Source organism: Ptychodera flava, chromosome 5 (assembly GCF_041260155.1).
Source record: "Ptychodera flava strain L36383 chromosome 5, AS_Pfla_20210202, whole genome shotgun sequence".
NCBI lineage: Eukaryota > Metazoa > Hemichordata > Enteropneusta > Ptychoderidae > Ptychodera > Ptychodera flava.
Window position 1 is genome coordinate 31,514,719 of NC_091932.1, and position 23,619 is coordinate 31,538,337.

General features: G+C 38.2%; 1 protein-coding gene across 1 annotated transcript in view; it reads right to left on the bottom strand.

The window, feature by feature from the left end:
- Positions 1-23,619, bottom strand: part of LOC139133513 (orexin/Hypocretin receptor type 1-like) — a 54,110-nt gene that overhangs the window by 20,478 nt on the left and 10,013 nt on the right. The window contains exon 2 of the mRNA XM_070700151.1: positions 8,907-10,117. Coding sequence (XP_070556252.1) covers positions 8,907-9,359 — 453 coding nt within the window. The 5' untranslated portion in view covers positions 9,360-10,117. The remainder of the gene's footprint in view (positions 1-8,906; positions 10,118-23,619) is intronic.

Genomic DNA, 23,619 nt, shown 5'->3' on the forward strand with positions numbered 1-23,619 from the left:
GTTAATTAATGCAAACAAAACCAAGGCTATGTTAGTTGGGTCGCGGCATAAGCTACACAATGTTGACCGTCGTTACGACAAAATTGATGTTGTCATAAATGATATAAGTATTTCTTGTGTTAATTTTGAGAGGATCCTTGGTGTGACTATTGATGATGTGGTTTCTTGGAATAAGCATATTGACAATATGTGCACCACACTGAGTCAGAGAATAGGTCTACTAAGACGCTTACATAAACTAATTCCTTTTCACCTTAGAAAAATTCTGTATTATGGTTTAATTCAATCAACTCTTGACTATTGTTGTGTGGTTTGGGGAAATACCAGTAAGAACAACATGGACAGGGTGTATAAAATGCAGAAAAGAGCATTAAAGATTCTACTGAAGGCAGATTTTGATACGCCGAGTAATGATCTTTTCAAAGCCGCTGATGTTCTTTCCGTTAAGCAACGTATTTTCTATTTCACTTGTATCTTAGTCTTTAAATATTTTGAGAACTCTGTTCCGACGTACATTGCAGACATGTTTTTGTGCCTTTAATGAATGTTCATGATTTCCCATACGCGCAGCAATCTCGCGTAAACTCCTTCTTCCTCGAACGGAATCAGGTCAGAGAACTTTTGTAATGCGTGCATCCAGAATTTGGAATTCCCTCCCAGAAAATCTTCGATGTAGCCCTAGTTTCAGTATCTTTAAAATACAATTGAAACTTTTTATAAAAGATAACATTGACTTATAATTTTTTCTGAATACGGTCACTTTGTTTATTTCTTAATTACTTTAACTACTCATGTGTTTAATTTGCTGTACTTTTATTTGTATTTTTTATTGTATTTAGTGTTTTTAGGACCCCATGGAAGATTACGGCCCTGTTGGGAACTTTTACCAAAAAGGTGTCTGTAAATGGGTTATCCTTTAATGTGAATAAAAAAAAAAGTAATTATAAAAACATTCATATAGTCTATTTTTGACTTCTTCTACCTTAAAAATTCACGCTGTGACCCCCTAATTTTTTAGCCTTATTTTCTTTCAAATATCCCCTATAATTTATTCTGAAAGTTTCAACAAAAGTTTAAATCTGGAAATGGCAAAAATAGTCAACGGTTTAAAACGCGCCAATTTTCAGCATTGAAAAAGACACAAAATGATGATATAATGCAAAAAAAATATCGACTTTGGTAAAAGTGATTCGTTCACGATGGGTTCATTCTATAATGACCTGAACACATGACAGCACAACCAAAACAATTATATTTAAAGTCGTTCTGAAAGCGCATTCGGAAATTTGAGATGTGCAGTGATGTCTCGAGTACACAATTCAAGGGCTGTTGGCGATCCATGGCATTCACTTGCTTTTCCGGCAGCAATGCCGACATCACAACCGACAGCTGTGACAGAGATATCCATTTCATGACAACAGGTAGATCTAAAATTATTGTGAATTGAGAATAAAACAAAATTACGTTCCTAATGATTATGTGCTTGTACCTCTCTCAGACACTTGTACACACTCGCCTATTTCGAATCATGAATGGCTAAGCTCTCATACGCAGCATTTGATGTGATGCGATAGTAGGTCTAATCATTCGACACTCGGGGCATTGCTAGCCAGGGTTTCTCCTACTGCCTCCATTTTTCCAGGTAAAGCGATTGCTGATAATGTCACAGCCATTCCAGATAGCAGTACATTGCTAGGATTCATCAAGTCACCAAGCTGAAATATGACATTGACTGACATTGACTCATATTTTGATAAATAATCGTCAAGTCAACACACCGGGATCGCTATCACCAATTTGAAATTTCCGCTGTTTCGACCGATGCAGGTTGCTTGGATGTTATCACTGAATTTCACTTCCGAAGTTTGTAAAAGTAAAGAAACAAAACTGTTTGGTGTGTCGAATTTATTTTCGTTGATAATATCATGGATAAAAATGCCAATACTCACAAATTTTCTCGGAGTGCACCGGCGGCTGCCTCCGGATTGCGGCAAGCGCGTCTATTGTTTACGTTGGACTGCGTGTTGCAGCTATGGTTACGTAATGTCATTCACCTTTGACCCCATTGTAACAGAAACCTTTGGATTATTTGCTTTTTATGTCTTCACTTACAAACGTCAAGGAATCCCACGAGCAGTTCCAATGACGGTAAATTTTTATAATTGTAGTAGAAGCAGTGCTTACTTGTTTGCTGTATCTAAATACTTTCTAATGTCAAATATTTTCCAAGGCGACAGACTTTCAGTAAATACATACAAAAAGTCCAACCAACAGCTACTTCAAGCTTACAAGGAAATGTGTCATCGTATTTTGTTTAGTTTGGACTTTGAAATTTTTCAAACTATTTTTTTTGGTGTGTGTTAAATGTCATATTCCATTTTTTCGAAAGTAAACTGTTAGCAATAAACCGATGATGAAGATAATAACAAAGAAATTAATTTATGAATTCGTCACCCTTACACCCGGAGTATATGTATTCGTATGGTACGAAAAACGTGTCACGAAGTTGCTACTTGTGTTGTTGTTGTTGTTATTTTTGTTGTTTGTAAATTTGAAATCATGTTTTTTGGGTTTATTTTTTGTCAATGGTATAAAAAACGAACTTGTTGATAAATGATTAAGACAGGCTTTAGCAAAAATCAAAATAAGAAAGTAGCAATATTTCATCACTTTTCATGGCAGCATAACAAAAAAAATAACTGTTTGCCCGCAAGTTTTAAAAGTGATTCACAAAACATTAGTCATGTTACGTAACATGATGTACATGTCACCACGGGATCTCACACAAGGGTTACCATTTTAATTTATAAAATTGGAAGTTTTTAATGCTGAAATTTGCTCAGATTTCACCTCTCCGGCATTAGAGCGCCCTCTACGGTAGAGAAGGGTCAAAGGTCAATATAAGGTTACGGACGTGTTGAGGGAACTTACTCATGACAAATATATATACTGATACCGTCACTTTTTGTTAGATAATAATCTACAATATAGTGAATATGTTGCATTTTTACAGAATTTTCAACTTTTTAAAGGGGAAATCGTAAGGAAATATTAGGTCCTCACCATATCACGTGACATGGCCTGTAACATCAAAATGGGTCCGTTTAAACAAAAATTAAAATTCATTCCTTCTTAGTTAAATTATGCCCTATCATATGTGATATGTTTCGTCTTAATTGAAAATTTGACCTTGGCCACCTTTTGCAGGTTTTTACAGACAGTGCCTCTTAAATTTCTTGCTCAGATATAATATTTCACAACTTTGCTCATGTTCGGTTCGATATGCATTGAAACGTTTGACAACGAGCGGCTTGCGGAAACGGCTGTAATAAGGGACGCCATCAATTCGAAGAAAAAGTCATTTTCTAACAAAGATTTCACGATTGGAAACATTCCATCTAAAATATCACAGGATTACAAGTGTATATGCTTTAAGAGATCATGAAAAAGAGGGTTGCGGCATTTGTGTGCAGATTACTGGCACAGTAGCAACGGTATAAGTCTTCTACTTAGAGATAGCAGTGTCGGGCTAATCAAAAACCCGACCATCGCAGCTTTCACAGTAATATGATTCCGAGTATTGGAAACTGTAAAGCGATTTTCATCTCTAAATGTCAACTAAATGCGAGACGGAAAAACGGAGCGCGGCTCCCACGCCTCATCTTTGTAGCCGACAAAGACGCCATAACTCTCCATTGTAACATAATGTTACACAAAACCGACACCATCTTCAGTCATGAATCAACAGTTTGCATGGAATTTCATTGCGCGAACGATCTATCATCATGGAGATCGATCTTAATGAATGATGGGTTAGTATTATTGAACAACGTCTCACGGAAATTGCCGCCATAATGGGGACAAAAACTCTATACGAAATAACACCTTTTAATTGTAGACGCAAAATATTGTTATGCAACTCTTTTATATATTCCGTTCCATTTGTATTGAGAACTGTATATAATTTATATATTATATATATATTATATATAAATATATATGTATATATATATATATATATATATATATATATATATATATATATATATATATGTATTCATGTATGTTATTTTGACATGTGTACAAATTCATACACACAGACGTGTACCTATACGCATACACTCATATACCTAACTACCTATCTAGCTACAAACATACATACATACATACATACATACATACATACATACATACATACATACATACATACATACATACATACATACATACATACATACATACATACACACATACACACATACATACATACATACATACATACATACATACATACATACATACATACATACATACATACATACATACATACATACATACATACATACATACATACATACATACATACATACATACATACATACATACATACATATATACATACATTTTCATACCTACCTACCTACCTACCTACCTACCTACCTACCTACCTACCTACCTACCTACCTACCTACCTTCATACATACATACATACATACATACATACATACATACATACATACATACATACATACATACATACATACATACATACATACATACATACATACATACACATACATACATACATACATACATACATACATACATACATACATACATACATACATACATACATACATACATACATACATACATACATACATACATACATACATACATACATACATAAAGCGTGACCGTCAAATAATTGATATAGAACAGTGTGTTAGGAAAAGACTAGCGCTGCTTTCCTGGCGAACTGTTTATCTTCAAACGAAGTAACCGTGTATACAAGTTACCATCAAACGCTTCGGTGAAAAGTTAGCACGCGGCTATTGCCCCACTCTACTACGAGCAAAAACTTCGATGCTGGTGAAGGCTTCTAAAATGATATGTCTTCTGAACGTTTGGCGATTCCCCGACGAATTCACCGGCGTATATTTTCCAATTTACTTTCTCAGGTTTTCTGTCACGATAGCTCGATATTTCAAACGCCTAATACACCTGATAAATGCGCCATGGTTAATCTCGTTGTAAATAGAAGACGGGATTGAGACAAATCATCATTGAAGTTGCCAAAGTTGTCCGGAATTGGCCCGCCTGTAGAAGTTTCATGAATAAATAAACTTCGGTTCGAATCGTTTCCCGTGACCAAAGTATAGCCATTAACCTCACATAATAAATCAAAGTGAATTATCAATGGGTATATAGTGACTAAAAACATCACTCAAATCAAACAAGCTTTTCTCATGCAAAAAAATGTAGAAATCGATTGCATTGAAATAGCGGTACCCACGTGGTGAATGCGTGTTCAGTTATGAATTCTTTTGTCGTAATTTAGCAAGGGGCGTTTCCAGTGTCATTTGATTTGTCACTTTTTCCGCGAGAATTTTGGTTTATTTCATTTTTAAGCGACCCTTGGGAAACCTAACCACTCACTGAGACCAAGGAATAGAGATAGACAGCGTAAACGGCCAACTGTGATAACAGATACACAGACCCATGGAGATTACACGTCGATATTTTATTATGGCAGGGGCGGAACTTCACAACTTTGCAGTTTTACAAGTTTAGGACGCTTTCTGCAACTGAAAATTGGACCTACTCTTAGCTTCGACTGCTTCGAGGTGTGTTGTCCTGCATATTGGCGGTCTGCTCCACCGCCATGGGGTATTATGAACACGCGACTCACAGTCGAGAAATGCTTCTGGGATTTCCTTCCAAGTCCCGCGAGAACGCATGCTCGCCGGCTGTACTTTGAAGTAATCTGGAGGGACACAAATCGGGCCATCTCGCGGTATCGCCGGACCGAGTTTGTGAATTACATTAGACACTGAAGGCTGATCCTCCAATCCCCAACGTTTTGTCATTGTTTTGTCACATTAAAAGCTAAATCCTTCGTGATGTGAATTCAGTGAATAGTCAGAGGCAAAGATCGCCAAGTTAAGACTTATTGGTATTCTCGTTTACCCTGCCTTCGTTTGCACTTGTCATGTCCCTTAAGAGCCGGACGTCGTACGTTATTCCTTGATGAATAACGTTCAATTCCCACTTGTTTTATTCCGGGATGATAAGCATCCGGACAACTTCATCCTCGTCTTAGAGAGTACACTTTTACGAAGCCGATATGTTGTTCATGATTGATCAAACGAAAAGAATTGACAAAGCGAAGAGAATGTTTTCCGCCGAGTCCCGCCGCCACAGCATTTTGTTTAAAGTGGACAAAACATATCACGTCTCGCAATTATCAGCAATATCAGCAATGGGCCTACATCACTCCACTCAAATATACAAATCCCCGTAGTTCTTTATGTTTCCTTGTCAGTTGCAAGTTAACCCATGCTGTCCACGTCTTCCTGCTTTCTGTCCCAGTCACTTCCTGCCTGCCCGTTTCTCTCTCTCTCTCTCTCTCTCTCTCTCTCTCTCTCCTCTCTCTCTCTCTCTCTGTTTAGGTCTAGCTGTCAGGTCTGTGAATGTCCTATTTGTCTGTTTGTTTGTTTGTTTGCTCTCTCTCTCTCTCTCTCTCTCTCTCTCTCTCTCTCTCTCTCTCTCTCTCTCTCTCTCTCTCTCTCTCTCTCTCTCTCTCTCTCTCTCTCTCTCTCTCTCTCTCTCTCTCTCTCTCAGCAGTCATTACTAAAATAGAATTATATTACTAGTATGTCATGCTATCGTATGCCATTCTCATCGTGCGAGAACTCATTGAACCGATGCTAAAATACTGTTTTAGCAGTGCTAAAACAGGCCCCTTAACCAGCCTAGAGGTTCATGCGGAAATTTCCGACGCTGAATTTCCAACGTTCGATCTCTCAAAGTGACGAGTATAGCTCAATAAGACGATAGAGGCATATATATTGATATAATATAATAGCGATAATAACACTCGATTTTGGTACAATTCGCTTTATGCAGCACTCGGTTATCGGCTCATGCTACATGTCGCGAATAGTACCAAAATATCGTGTATTCCCTCCTGTGGTGGGGATTATTGCTTAATTATATATGCAAACGATTGACCCTCACAAAATGCACACTGCTTGGAAGCGAGAAACATGTCAAATTTTGAAGAGCAAAACCTTCAATGACACAGTCACAGCTTTAGCTCAAATTAACCGGGCAGGTGTTCCTTCAGCTAGATTATGATTTACCACTGTTCATTTAGTCATCCGTTCCAGGGTGATCTGTTAATAATTTGACTTTTCACTGAATCAGATCTGTTCCCAAACGTCAAACAATTGTTCGGTAATCGGATCCATCTCGTTCAATTCTAATTGGAACGCAATTTGTCATTGATATGTAGAAGACACAATCGCATCGGAGTATTGTTCCATAGAAAATGGAGTATTGGCTGGCTTATCTGCAATCTCAAACTCACTGAACTGAGATCTTCTGATCCAAACCTGATATATCAGTAATCGACCCTGGGGGAAAAAAACGTTCTCTGCTTCAGAGGGTTTCCACTTTACCGTGTAACTTTGGATAAAAATCAAACATCGGAACGCGTTATGCATACATTAAGAGAACAGTTATTTCTAGGGTAATGTTATTGAACAAGCAACCGTCTGGGAAAAAGGATCAAAAAAATGTGAAACAGCAATTTGCGTTGTTTGCGCACTATAAACAAACAAGCTTAGCATGTAATTTGAAGTGAAATACAGTTGAGTTGAAAATACGAGATCGTTTGCGATTTTTTGTGAGGATAACTAAGCGTCGTTTATTGTAACACTTGTTTGTATCCAGATACCGGCGAACGAGTTCATATATCCATCCATTCTGTGAGGTCGTATCTTACCATTTTTGAGTTCACCGTGTATTTTAGTCATGACATTGAGCTTACATTTTTTTAAACAGACTGGTGCACTGTATAAGTTGCAGATGATGATGATGATAAGTGTCGTTGTCATCATCATCATCATCATCATCATCATCATCATCATCATATCATCATCATCATCATCGTCGTCGTCATCATCATCATTATCATCATCACCATCACCCCAATCCCAATCATCATCATCATCATCATCATCATCATCATCATCATCATCATCATCGTCGTCATCATCATCATCAACGACAACAACAACAACAACAACAACAACAACATCATCATCATCATCATTATCATCAGAAGCAGAAGGAGAAGCAGCAACGTCATTTTCATTACATTTTACATCACACCTTTATCTACAACACTTTTTTTGTTATGTTTTGTAAACGAGCCGCCCATAATATCTGAGTAAATTTGATTTACTGTTGCAGCGGAATGAATATGGATTCACTGAAGCTATAGAAAAAAATATTTATCTCTGTCGGGGGAAAGGCACTTTGATTCAATCTCTATTCACATCCGGAGAAATGTCTCTTGCCACAGGCGCTTTGCGTGTTCAGTGTACAACAACGTAAAAAGCGAGACACGGTTTTGCCCCTGGGTCCGTAAAGCCAATAAAATTCGGCGTATATATCAGTACATACTGTCAAATAATCACCATCGACTGATAGATAAATATACCTTTCGCGTTTTTTGTCCAAGTTGACACGTGCTAATTGTGATCGAGTTCAATTTTGGCACAGTCCCCTAGCCGTGGAAGCTGGTGCTCATGGGGTTTTAGCCATAAATCCTGGTCCACAAGTTAGAAACGTATAGTTGGCATTGAACGTAGTGTATTTAGCTACAGACGCACGTCATTGATTTTACCATAAACAGTATAATGCACGGGTTTTGCAAACTGGAGGGCAAAACCGTGCCATGCCGTTTTCTTTTTCTACTTACACCGCTTTGAACATTCCGAACGCCTGTGTCCCTTGCAAGACGCTTGTTTTGTTTTTGTTGTTTGTTTTGTTTGGTTTTTTTTTTTTTGGGGGGGGGTTGTTTTTTTTGGTGTGTGTTATTTTAATGTAACTCTTACCTGGAAATAGGGTATCGCTTTGCAGGCCACGTAGCCAAAATACCAGGTCTCCGTGGTATCCATGACAACCGTGATGGGCATGCATATTATAGATACTAGGATGTCCGCCACGGAGAGGTTGATGATGTAGTAATTGGTGACAGTGCGCATCTGTGGGTTTCTCAGCACGGCGAAAATCACCAAGATGTTTCCGGCCAAGGCAAGAATGAAAACAACGACATAGGCAGAGATGAGAGCCCACTCGTGAGCTTTAGGAAAGGTGAACTCAGCAAGGAGTCTTGGTATTTCGATGTTGTGGACGTAATTCCAGTCGAACTCGGATTCGTAGTCCTGTGATGCGTTGCCTGGACACAGTTTTGAGATGTTCAAGTCAGTTCCATTGTGTTCCAGAGTTAAATTTGCACACAAGGCCAGCTCAACTGTATAGTCGACCGTGTCTACGTCACTCGACATGATAAAATCCTTGCAGGAAAAATCAAAAGATACAGAAAATGAATTCTTTTTTGTTCTTCTTCAAGCTAACGGACGCTGCAATGAATAAAAGAACGGAATTCCTGCACCCACTTCAAGAATGGAATAAGGGAATCCGATACTAGGAGTTGCTTAAAATTGTTGGGTTCCTGTTTTGAAATGACTTGAGAAGCCGACGTTGTACCGCTCCCCGATTAGACTCAAGTCACACAGTAGGGCGTTCCTAGTTTGAAACGGGAAGCCGCGTCGCTCCTGGCATTCTGGATGGAACCGGTGGACGTGTGCGCCGCATAACAAACTATTCCAGTCAACGTTGAAGACGTCAAAAGTCTCCCTGAGCCAGGCAAGCGACGTGGTGCACCACGACCGACCGACAGTTTCAACAGCACAGAAACCTTTCAGCGCAACAGCTGAACAGATTGAGGCGTATATGCACTTGTCCAATCACAGTAGTCGATCGTTTTACCTTTGAGAGTGTTACCTAATTATTTAATCGTGTGGATTCAGCGGCCACGTGTCTCACTTGAGCTTGCGGCTAATGGCGCGTTTTATCGAATCAGTAGCGAAGAAAGCTAAAACCGTGACTATGTGTCTCACAGGTGAAAGTATGCCTCCTTTAATGCGAACGGAGATACGCTTCGCGATTGCCCAGTCTTGAACCAGTCCGCTGATATGTCACCATGACAACACTCGAAGTAGCGAGCAGAAACGTCCTTCAAGTTGACGAGAGAAGCACACGTCTTAAAAGAAATAGAAAAAAATACATCAATGGTAATTTGCAGGTGGCAGTAAGCTTCAGCAAATACAACACAAATAAAGGGATCAAAGATATATACTTGCTGAAAAGAATGCAAATGAATATGTGATGTTGTCCCTACGCACTGAAACCTTTCTTCCCAACTGCAATTTTTTACAAGCTATAAGTAATCTCAGAGGATTCGTTTACTCGGATTGACCGAATCAACAACGGATCATACTTGATCATCCATTCATATTGTTATAAGATTTTTGAAAAATAATTGCTGAGCTTTGGACAAAAGCAATACCTTGAGAAATACTACACCGAGTCGCAAATTGCTGCCGATATACATATGCATGAGATGCTAATAGGGGAAATGAGTGAGTCGTGTCTTATGTTTGTCAGAGGGTCGTCCTTGCAGCTCCCACGTTTTCAATACTGAGCAACTGGGATTCCAAGGTGGTCAGTCAAAATTTGATTATTGGGAGAGGATTATCATTACTGTGGCGTGAAAAAGCCACGATTACTAGCAGGCTAAGAGTGAAACATCATACCGTACAATAAATCAACCTTTGCGAACGACCAAAGGTTCGGCATGGTGAAATATCTCATCACACGTGTCAGCACATTATGATATTTTGGAGGCAAAATGCTCTTAATTTGAACACTAGAATTTTACGCGATTGCGTCATTGGCCTCTCAACAACAAAACGCTGGCCTTGTGCGTGCAGCGCGCTCTTCTTGTCTTAATAGTGCGAACGTAAGCTCATGAAATAAGCCACGCAACACCAAGTATTTCGGATGAACCATTTAAAAGAACATGGTCGATTTACCAACTGTTTCCAATCGCCAGAAAATCACTATTTTATGTCACTTGTTCAATATTTCTTAAAAGGACAAAGTCGGCCATTTTCCATGAATTTTGTTTGATACGAGATACTACTTGTTTTGTTTGACATAATGAAAGATACTGAATGAATGGGTAACCATGCATATATTCAACCCCGGTTTTACAAACGATAAACGAAACCATCGTGAAAATGAAATAATGGTCATTACCATTAATTCATTTTCGCGATGGTTTCATTGATCGTGTGTAAAACCGAAAAATGGCCGACTTTGTCCCTTTAAAGTGTTTAATAGCAGTAGAAAAGTTAAAACATATAAACTAAAGAACTGTTCTGTTGTAGAAAATTATCATTCACCAGATCATCGAGCTCTAAAGGATCTGAATGCTCATTTTTAGCTAACGTGTTCACACACGTGAGCTGATGTCGTACCGATGTCTGTCTGTCTGTCTGTCTGTCTGTCTGTTGGCGCTATATCTTAAGAACGGCCTATTTCGGATCAGATCAAAACTGGTACATTCAGTATGCACATGGCAAGAATTAGGTTGGGGTTTTTTTTAGGGTATGGCTTGCATATTCTATGCTTATTTGTATAATTAATGAATGTAGAAAAAGGGATAACATTGAAACCCGACGGCTGCCACATAACTTGATGAGAACAGCTATAAACAGTGATCACACCAGTATATATTAGCGGTGAAAGATGCTAAAGGATGACATGTAGGATAATTGCTAATTTGCATATTTAATAAATTTTCATTAGGGACATATATCTGAATTAATTCGATCAAAGTTGACGAAACGTGATATGTACATTGTGGATACTATGATATAACATTTTTGAAAGTCATTTAGCATTTTTAATTAAGCCAATTAGTAATTTGCATATTTAACGAACTGTCCTTATTAGGCATATACATCTGGATTGACTTCATAAAAATTGATGAAACTTGCTAAGTACATTAAAGATACTACGATATAACATTCATGAAAGTTGTTCAGCATGTTGAGATCAGCTAATTATTAATTTGCATATTTAACGAACTTTCCTAATTAGGGATATATTTCTTGACTTAATCAAAGTCTGCCAAACATGCGATGTACATGGACGATATTATGATATGACATTATTGACATTCATGAAGCATGTTTACTTAAGCTGTCGCTAATTGGCATATTTAATGAACTTTTCTTGTAAGGGATATATCTCTGGATTGACTTGATCAAAAGTGACAAAACTCCTATATACATTCGAGATACTGTAAAATAAGATTCATGAAAGTTGTGTTAGCAGTTACAGATAGACTAATAAGTCATTTGCATAGATAATTAATTTTCATAATTAGGGAATATATATCTGAATAAACTTGATCAAAATTGAAAAAACGTGCTATGTACACCGAAGATAATGTGATAAAAAAATCTGATAGCCACTTAGGATTTTTACACCAGCTAGTTACCAATTTGCATATCGAACTGACTTAAAATAAGACTGGCAGGACTCTATAAAAGTTTATGAAACGTACTATGTATATTGATGAGACAATTATTTTGTTTAAGTGAAAAATATTTTGCATTTTTGTGCCAGATAATTTGCAATTTGATTATCCATGACCTTTGGCATATAAAGCTTGAAGGACTTGACCAAAGGCAATTACTATAATAATAATAGTAATCGCTATATAAAGTTGTGATACAATGAAACCAGTCAAAGAAATTTAGCATTTTTATTTAAGGTTATTGCGTATTTGTATACTTAATGACCTTTGAAATTAATCTGTAGTAAATAATTCATGATGTTGATCGTAACAGTTTCAATGAAGTTGCCAACTTGTGACAAAAGTTTCAATTTACGCACAACTGCAATATATACTGAAACACGGAAGCATTTTCAGTTCACATTAGGTCCTTAACGATGATTGTGTTTTTCGTATTTCCGCATCTGGACATCAAAAGACACCAATACGCGTTGAATTTAGCAGCCATAACCTTTCAGAAACAAGTTAAGTAAACAATTATTTCCACACACAACGCTTTCTCGAATCGTGCAATATATAGATTTAGTGAGTGTTGACAAGGTCGAGTTTTGCAACTGTTGGACTTCTATCATCCATAATCAACGCTATAAGACCGGGCTACACAAGTTTATAATTCACACAAAGAGTTATGAATAAACTTCGTATCCACTGTACTTGCACCATCTAATCTAATTTTGATGTAGTTGATTCGGGGATGGAAGATCGGTTAATTGATAAGGTACCGGTACAGCAAACACTATCATGAATGCAGCATATACCGTACTACTTACACAGAGAGACAGTGGTATGAGTTGGAGATGAGTAACTTTGTATATTGAATTGCAAGTGGCTACGAGTGAGTTATGCAAGTCACTACTATATGCATATTCAAAACGCTTAATATCAAGATATGCCATGTGCTGCTGCTGTCTGATATATAATACTATGACGTGAAAGGTCAATAACCTCTCCATGTATATGACGATATGGAGTCCAGCGATCGCTTTTTATTTTACAAAGTGTTATTGTCACACCCTCAGAACAATGCATCGCAACCCGTCGTTGTCTCGTGTCTGAGGGGACACCAAAAATAAAAAACCAAAATACCCCTAAGATAATGTTGACTTCTAAGCGAGACTACGGCTTAACGACAACCTATTAGCGTTAGTCTAGTCGTGCCATTATATGTCCAAGAGGTTCGTTTCTGCTTCATAGAGAGTGGAGGACCGACTCATGAGTCGACCTCGCCACTGTCTCTCCACTACGGGGCCGGAGGACTGTTTTTGATGCGAAATCGCTGCTACAGGACGCGTTAAGTGCCACTTTGAGATGATCAAATGAAACCAGAAAGGATTAATGGCTGTAGTCTACTCCTTGCGAAGCTGAGTGTCACTAATGATACACTATAAGGGGTGCAACAAGACCGCCGATACAAAACCCAACTATCACGTGATGACAAGTGCTCTAATTGAGCCAGGTAAAGTTGCCGCTTTGATACATCTGCAAAACACGCGCGATTTTTTTTATCGCGGAATACATTTTGCTGATAAACTACGTGCCTGTGTGACTTGGCAGATATCGATACTAAACGCTTTCAAACTTCACCGAACGCGTGTCCGCCCTCGCTGTTTGCAATTCATTTGAACGATAAGAGCAAGGTGCGATTTTACGAACTTGCACGAATTCACTTAAAATGAGATGGAGAAATAGATATGGCTCCCATATTGGATACGGGGAGGGATGGTGAATGAGGAAAAAGCAGTACGCTGAGACAAAAATACGAGAATATACGCCCTTGTCACTGTTTGTATAATATCACACACATCTCGATAAAAAGAAGTAATCGTGGGCGAGGAAAATGCAAAAATTTAAATAAAAAGTTACTTTTTCATTTCTTGACCACACGTACAATAATCTTACTCTCTAATGTTTTCGCGGTTTCAAATATAACTGAAATTATCATGATCACGTGATCTGAATGACTGCGCTGACAGTTCAAGTACTGTCTGTCTATAACTCAGCTTGTGACGTAGAAGAGGGCTCGAAAAAAGAATGCGAAGGGGCCGTTCACTCACTTTCGCGCTGTCGATAATAATCGAGCAGAGAGTGTACAATGCGCATGTGCAGTTCTAACCGTAACAGAACACATGATTCGGACGAGTAGCGAGGAAGCTATATAAAACACAATCACTTTCTTTGAAAAACCTGAAAGGGATCGGAATGCAATGACCAAATTAGTCGATAAATTCGGGGTCTGTCTAGACTGGCCCCAGCCGCTTGGCTTTTCTCGGCTGCAAGTTACTGTGGGCCATCGCGCCCACCCCACGATCTACGCAACAGTACAGCCTGCTTGCCACAATTAAATTTTACATGTTTTGCGCAGGCCTTCATGTGTGTTTATCGTGGTCTATAATTGTAACAGTGGGTAGCGACTTTTTATGGAGTTTCATCAAAATATTAGTAGCAGCAAAGTACCAGTTTCATTGTGTTTGTACTCGTAATTTCCGCAAGTCTTGTAATAGCGTGAAAAATATCCGTGTTTTATATATTAAGGTAGTTCGCGCGTCGAAAGTGAAAGACTTAAACTTTTGCTCAAAATTTCCTTGAGGAATCTTTCAACCATTCTCTTTCAAAATCAAGAATAAAAATTGTGGGTCACCGTGCAAATTTTGGTACTAGGGACACAAATAACGCAAGATTTACCGAGATTTAAAATTCAAAGTGGCCGTCATCCCTCTGTTAATCTATGAAGAAAAATAAAGTTTTCGAATTTCGAAAAACTAAACCGGTGTAAAGTTTTCTTACACCAAGAGCTTTAAAATGAACCCCCAACAAGTGGTATATCAGAAATAAATAGTAAAAATTTTGAGAGTCCAAAGTTGAGTCCCCGAGGCGCGTTCAACCTTAAGGCAATAATTTAGAATGTTAACTTTGGTCAACTGACGATAACGCTTGATTGTTCTTCCACCTCGAAGCATGCGCAGAAACAGAACTATTCTGCAAGTCGAACACTGAATTCGGCTGATAAGTAAGTATACCGTATAAAGATTTCGGCGGTAAGTAGCATCGGCAGCGGAACTGTGTTTCAAATCCTGGTATCCGATCCGCTGATGTTCATTTGACTGTACGGTAGGGGGCGTCATAATGACAGCCGTAAAAGCACATCCATTTGCTATAAACTGTTCGCAATAGCCTGATAGGGACATCGACGACACAGACAGTAGTAAATTGAAACGATGAGTCGTACAACTGAATTTAAGATATTTGACTTTGGTATCGTTGACTAAATAAATTCTGAAAGAAATAACCAAATCAATGGATTAATTGATCTTGTGGTTTATAAAGATACCAGCTAATATTTAAATTTCCCGGATGTTCAAATTAGAATAAACTTCATGTAAGGCATCATATTACCAAGAACGACTCTCTCCCCGAAAACAAAGCAAAACAAAACAAAAACAGAAGACCACGGCAAATGTTTAAACAAGGTTGGAAACCGGAAGAGCTTTTAAACAATCGTTTGTTTACCTACAGTATAATGTTTGATGGTTAATTTTGATGGCATTATTTTTATTGTTGCTTGTCGATATAGTCTTTTGTATGTTGAAGACTATTTGTATCGGATTTCACCTCGAGCCATACGACGAAAACGAGAGTATTGAGCTTGTCACGAGAAACCGTTTTAGCTCGAACGCCATAGTTTGGTATAATATCGATCGTTTGACTGTATATGGCCGCTACCGTGCTGATCAGCTTGTCACAAAAGTTATCGCCAACCATCGCGGTACAGATTCTATCGGCAAGTTATTGAAGTGTCACTTTAGTTGAATCAACATTCTGCTCGTCCAAAACGAGTGGTGAGTGAGCAGTGTTTAAAATTTCATCACAGGAACTTTGTGTAGTTTCGTCGATATGGCGGCATCCTTTTGTACGAAACTGCCATCATTTCCAGAACGGCAAAATGAGACTTCGAAGGCGCATCCTAATTAAAACGCGATCGATATCATCAATAGGCTTTCTACTTTGTCTGAAGGTGGATGGTGGACAATGTTTACAGAATGAGCTGTTTTCACGAGCTCCGTTGAACATGAAGTGGGCAGGACATGCACTCAGCAAATGTGATGACGCAGAAGATTGTATGTGCAGTTTTAGATTCCAGAGGCTTTGGGTTAATCAGAATAGCTACATGAAAGCTTCAACACTAGCCCCATGGATTTATTCACTTGTGATTTCTATTGTGTAGCTATGACCACGAAACACACTCTAATCTATACTGTAAATCCCAGATAATGCGCTTTTGCATTTAACAACTGTGTACAGTAATCGCGATCATACCCATCCGCAATCCATCACACTAGGTCAAAATTCGACACAAAACGGCACAGAACAGATCGTAAAGCACCGGTACACACAACAAAGTCAAATTCATGAAAGAAAGATATATTGACCTCTGGCCACAAGGCCAAGAAATGATGTCAGGTGGTTCGAAAATAGTAAGCGCATCCTGCATCACATGTGGCACCCGTCATATATCAATTTGTAAGTCAAATAGGTCGTGGTTACCAACTGAGGTCCAATGTCACCGATGCCATCAGCGATCATTTGTCAAAGAGAGATGCTGTATTTATCTACCACCTTGTGATGCCTGCCAAAAAAAGCGTTTGAATGTAGAGACAAGTTTTTCTCTTGAGTGGTCATCATTGTATTGGTCAATGACTTCACGCGAGTGTGAAAATAAGCTCAATCGCTTCATACACAAAGTCGAGTTATTTGTACACAAACGATTAAAATTGTAATCGCATTCCTTCTCAGCAAACAAGTTTGCTGACTTTTGCAGTTTACTTGACATTTTGGCAAACTTCCCATATGGACAAATTTTTAAGGATAGCTCCCCTATATTATTACTAATTTGATTGCAGATTTTCCCCCAATGAGTCTAGAATTTTAAAAAATGGATCGAACGAACATTTTAAAGTATTTCGGTACATTTTCACGCCATCTGGAACAACTGATAGCAAAATTGTGTCGGTCAGCGGCGCAAGAAGGTACACTTTTCAAGTCATACTTTCCAGGTGCTTATATATAGCGACACTTATTCATTACACCTGCTCCTTTTTATCTTCAAGGTTTGCACCCCCAACTGTGAAATGTGAAGTTCACTATCAAGAATTTGCTGGAATGATAACATCAGTTTTAAAAAAGACACTAACAATGTTAAATAGAGAAGAAAGTAATTCAACCATTGTAAGTCAAGCACAGCATGAACTTGACAAAATTGTGATGGACGACTGACTGTACATGAAATATTTTCTATCGCCATCATTTCGGTAGAAACTAGAAGCCAAATCACACAGCAAATCATCCGTGCGATTGTTATAAATGGAAGTTTACATATTTTACTATCGTCCGGTGACGCATCCCCAGCCTTGCCTGAGACACTTTTGACCTTAGACCCCAGTCGCCGTCGAATCAATCTTTAGAAACTTTACTTCGGTGAGTTCACACAGATACTGTCAAATAAAACAGCTGTCGTGAAAGGTCTGTTTGTCACCAGCGTGACCTTTCCGAGAACAAAAGTAGGACAACTGCCATGAATAAAAAAGGACATAGGCCTAAGCCTAATGTTATGCCTCAACTTTTGCTCTAACTTTCCTCAAGGAATCTTTAAATCATTCTCTTTCAAAATCAAGAATAAAAACAGGGGGTCACCATGCAAATTTTGGTACTAGAGAATGAAATTACCCAAGATTTACCGATATTAGAAATTCAAAATGGCCGCCATCCCTGTGTTAACTCTATTGAGAAAAATAAAAATTTTCGAAATTCGAAAAAGTAAGCCGATGAAAAGTTTTCTTTCACCAAGAGCTTTAAAATGAACCCCCACATGTGGTATATCAGAAGAGAATTGTAAAAGTTTGAGAGTCCGAATGTCTGTCCCCGAGGTGCGGTCTACCTTAAGCTCGTTCAAGGAAACCCATTTTGCGTAATTGTTGATGAACGATGAATAACGTCCACTTTGGTCAATTTTTGCATTCTGCATGACATCATGGATTGGGAACTGTGTCTCATCTAGCTCGTTTCCCATCATATTCTGTCTCTGGATCAACGGAATACTTCTTAATTCATTAATGCGTCAATGACTTTGCTCCCCTAGTGGATGCCATCATGGGTGACCGGTAAATCACTGCCAACTACAATACGTACCAATTCATTACGAATAATGACAGAAGATATGAAAACTTATAGGTAGCATCTAATCGAAGTTCTTAAGTGTGCACCGACCTAAAAACAAAAAAGACACAATTAATGAATAACTTCAGACTTAAACTACACGGTGACAAGAACACCGTATTTTTCTATTTGCGTACACTCCTTATTGTCGCTGTCTGTACCAAAATAATCAAGTCACTAAGGCTAAATATACAAAACGTTCGGATCTCATGCAAGCTGTTGTAATATTAAGTTAATCAGTGGTGCCCTAATATAGCTAAGGCTAGCAGTTTTCCCTTTTATTGTGGCAATGTTTATTTGTCACAAGAAAGCAAGTCGGAAAACTCCATTTTATCTAGCGGTCATAAACGAAATTATCTGTATGCATTCAGCCAATTGGTAGTTTTAAACATTTTTGCAGGTATATACTGTCGTGCTTTAGAAAGCTAGGTGAATTTATGCAAGCTTTCCATGTTTTCTTGATGTTATGAAAAAGGTCAAAAAAGAGCGGCTTTGTCCCTTTAATCTCATTAGATACAAATATGCATTCTGTGTCAGAGGTTCGGATTTAAGTTTACGTACTAGGGTTTGATGTGGTAAGCTGATGTCTGTTTTTAAGACGACCTAGAAGAATCAAGACGGAAGCGCCGCTATGTCTGGCAAGAGTCGAACAGGTTGGTCCGAATATGGACGAGGGTTTAGGTGTGACCACAGTCCCTCCAGTGGAGGGACTGTGGAGGGACTGTTGGTGTGACCGATAATTTGAGTCTGGCTGTAAACCAGAATCTTTGCGTGAATGCGTTAAGCCGGCGTGTGTCCTCGTTTGCGCACTGCCTATTGTCGGTTTATGAAAATTATCAATAAAATAAAGGTCACAGGTAACCAGTTTTGTTCATGATGTCGTTTTTGAGCCAGTGGGGGATAAAACGATTTTATCATTGCAAAGAAAAAACACATCAAAGCGTGCATTATGCCCGTATCCCAATGGAGATCAAAGTGCGACGTAAGGTCGTAAACTGCCATTTAATGAACCAGGCTGGGCATCAATGTATGTTTATATGAACAGTATTTCTGAATGCATCAATCAGGTTTAATCAACACAGTGACAGTCAGAGGTGTATTATTTGTACCACAAGTTCAAAATGAAAAGATGTCATTCAGAACTCCACAATATCCACCGATCTGTATATAACATCATTATTCAGATATATAAGAAGTCATTTCAGGTTGATTGTAAATCACATTTTGTCTGCTCGTATATTACTCAACCCCTTTTCATGAAGGTGAAGGCCAAGGCTAAATATTACTTTCGGCTTCTTCTTTTTGTTTCAAGTACGAGGACTTTCACTCAAAGAATTCAAAGAGTTTTGGGAGTAAACAGAACAGCGAGAAACAAAGCAACGTGTCGGTAACACATATCAGCTCAGGTCGAGTCGGAAAATCGTCAACGTCTCTTTATAATCATCAGTTCAATGCACGCATAAACCATTTGGTTTTCAGACTAAGTTCTTCTAGTCTGAACGTCATCTAATTTCATTAGTACTAGTGTTACAAACTCTCTTAATAGCCAAACAGTGGCTCATTTGTCTTCTTCAAACAGTTTTACAGATACAATACTTCCAGGTCAAGCCGCGACATGCAGACATCGTATATATTGACTTGTTGACACAGTTACTGTAATTGATAACCCGCATACAGGCCTAGTTCACTTCAGTTATTTGGTGCTGTAAGCGATACATCGGGCAAAGTGTTCTGCTTTTATGATATACCCTTGAGCTGTATCTCGTTGAAATTTGCGGACATGAAAATATCTTGCAGTTTTCTTAGACGTGCTTTGAATTGAGTTCGACCCATTAAACAAAACAGATTTTTATTGCATCAGAGTTACATTTGTGGATAAATTCTCCCTTCGTTCTAAATTTTCCTGCCAATTTGGGGGAAACTACAACATCTATATAAAGGATTTCTTAGTCTTGTGGCCCGAATGACGACAAGTTGTTGTTTCAATGGAGAATCCAAATACCTACACATACACCGTCTCTACAGGTTTTTTTGTAGATTGCTCGGAGCAGAACATACTTGAGTGGGGCGATTGCCTATTATTTATTTTATCCGTAGTTAGTAATGTTGGTGCTCAAATCTTTCAGCAAGTGAATTTATTACGTGAACCAATTTTAGTTTTAAAGTAAAATCATAAAAATTAATGCAAAAAGCACCGGCTCATGGGCCCTCGAAGGGATGTTACGAAATTTACAACATGGCTGCATAACAAGTACGAGCTGAATGTGACACGGGTGAAAACCGTTGTGCGACCTTAATATTGCTTCCTATGGCAATTTGCACCGGGAACTACGTCTAACATCAGCATGATGTTATTGGGCGCTGTAAACTGACGGTGAAAACTAATGAAAAATGACAGCAACATTTGAATTCAGATTTATAACGGGTTTACCGTCCGTCAAAAATGTCGTCTGAAGACTTCGGCGGGAAAATGTAGCCACAAACGAATTACATTGAAATTATGAATCGCATACTGCACAAGTAATCCTCTTGGATGCGTTGTGAATATTTTTTAAAATTTCTGATTGTTTCAGCGCGCACGATATAAATTATACTTTCATGCTTTATAGAATGTCCCTATGGGCTTTCATACGTCCCAAATATACATAGCGCTCACAAGTATATGTCGGCTGCCTCAGTCTACTTGGTCTATCATTAGGATAAAATGTACCTGGAAAATATGAGGTTAAACTATTTCAAGATTTATATGACTACATTTTGGAATGGGGAAACAAATTACCTTGATTATACCTAACTTACTTGAAATTACCCAACTTACTTGACACTTAAAGTTATCTTATGCTAGAAATTCGACGTGATCCAAAGCATATTGATTTATATTACTGACTGTTTTTGTTGTATGGACTCATATTACCAATGAAAAATATTCACAATACCTCGAATCTTGCGATATTTATTCAAAATTGCGGTGTCCACTCTATGGAAGAAAATCTCAATAATTGCTGAATAGGACAATGAAAACTTTATTTCTGCCGTAAATGTGAAAAAAAGACTACACACGCTGCAGACGAGAAGAGAATTGTAATGTTTTGCAAAGTCCGAAGTTTGTTGTCGCTTATAAAAGTATATGCTGAATGAAAAGTTAAGTGTCATGACTATTGCAAAGGTCTATCCTAAAATATGCACGACATGGCGCTGAGATGCGGCGCAATTTCTAACACGTCCTTGGCTGTTGATAGCATCTGATTTGCACATGTCAACAACCTCTCGGCAGTGTGCCTAATTTAAAGGCGCGTGCTTGAATGTGAGATCTTGAAAAAAACCTAATCAAACACATTCTCCTTGACGTCATTCAGTTTCGCATTATCCCCAGCACACCAAATTCGATGCTTTTTTCCGAGCGGTCATATTTCGTTTCTCATTATTTCTGGAGCTCTATCAATCACAGTTACATCTAGATATAACCAAAGTCATCATTTTGTGAGCGGTAGTAATGTATTGAGTCGTCTGACAGTTTGATGATATTTCGACGTGCTGTCGCCTTCAAGCACAAACACTGCCATTGCATTTCTTTCACCGTGCCTTGTTTCATCTTATTTAAAAGAAGCTACTCTTGTTATTACCATACTTATTATTGTTGCTGCTGCTGCTGTTTTTTTTTTCTGTCATCATCATCATCATCATCATGATCATCATCATCACCACCACAGCCACCATGATGATGATGATGATGATGATGATGATAAAGATGATGATGATGATGATGATGATGATGATGATGATAAAGATGATGATAAAGGTGATGATGATGATGATGATGATCATCATCATCATCATCATCATTATCATCATCATCATCTCATCATCATCATCATCATCGTCATCATCATCATCATCATCATCATCATCATCTTTATCATCATCATCATCATCATCATCATCATCATCATCATCATCATCATCATCATCATTCGAAATACAAGAAGTACTAGTCGACGTTTAGTTGTTATTTTTTCTGTCATAGTAAATATTTTTTGACACAGACTTGACGAAGTATCCAGTCTGTTCCATATCCTTAGTGCTATCCTAGACGCGCATCACAAGCGCATATATTGTCTGTATTTAAAAAAATAGCAACGTTGAAAATTTGAATCCATAATTTTTGACATGATCGAACATAGCCACTCACGTTCATCCTTGGCTCGTTCCCTATAATGAAACAAAAACCGACCTACATAGCTCCCAAATTCACTAGAACGTCGTTTCCAATTACGATTTATTCTCTTCAAAGCGAATTTCACGGTTCTTCTGTCAGAAATACGTTTATCTGCCCACTTTATTGACCGTAGTTCCGTTTTATTAAAGATAACTCAGAGGAATTGAAGGGCCGGGAAGATTGCACTTCCCCGGAAAGGGCGTTTGTCCGCAGGGGTGTTGGAATTTAATTGCTTCGTTTGTCTCTGGTGCCACAAACGCATTATCCACAAAATGACTGCTTTTTTTCCCTCTCCCGGAGTTGAAACTTCTCCCGAATATTGATCGCTTTTCATCTTGATGACCTTTCGATATGTAAACGGCATTATATCTGCCAATGGCATCCCCAAAAAGCAAACTGAATTAAACGTTTGTAAGCCTGTAAAAACGCACATAAAATGACACAAAAGAGTCCTATCTGAATTCAGGCTTATATTTGGTCGTAAGATAACTCTTTCACAGTGCGAAAGTCAATTATTTCTTCTGAACATCAAAAAATCTAGCATTTATTGTCGCCTTGCTCTGCTAATCCACACCTCATGAGATAAAAAAAGCTTACCCGGCAAGAAGTCAAAGAATTCAGATGAAAGGCGGGAACTGCTAAATTTAAGAGCTTTTTTAGTCAAGCAAATACTTATTTTCCTCTACTTAAA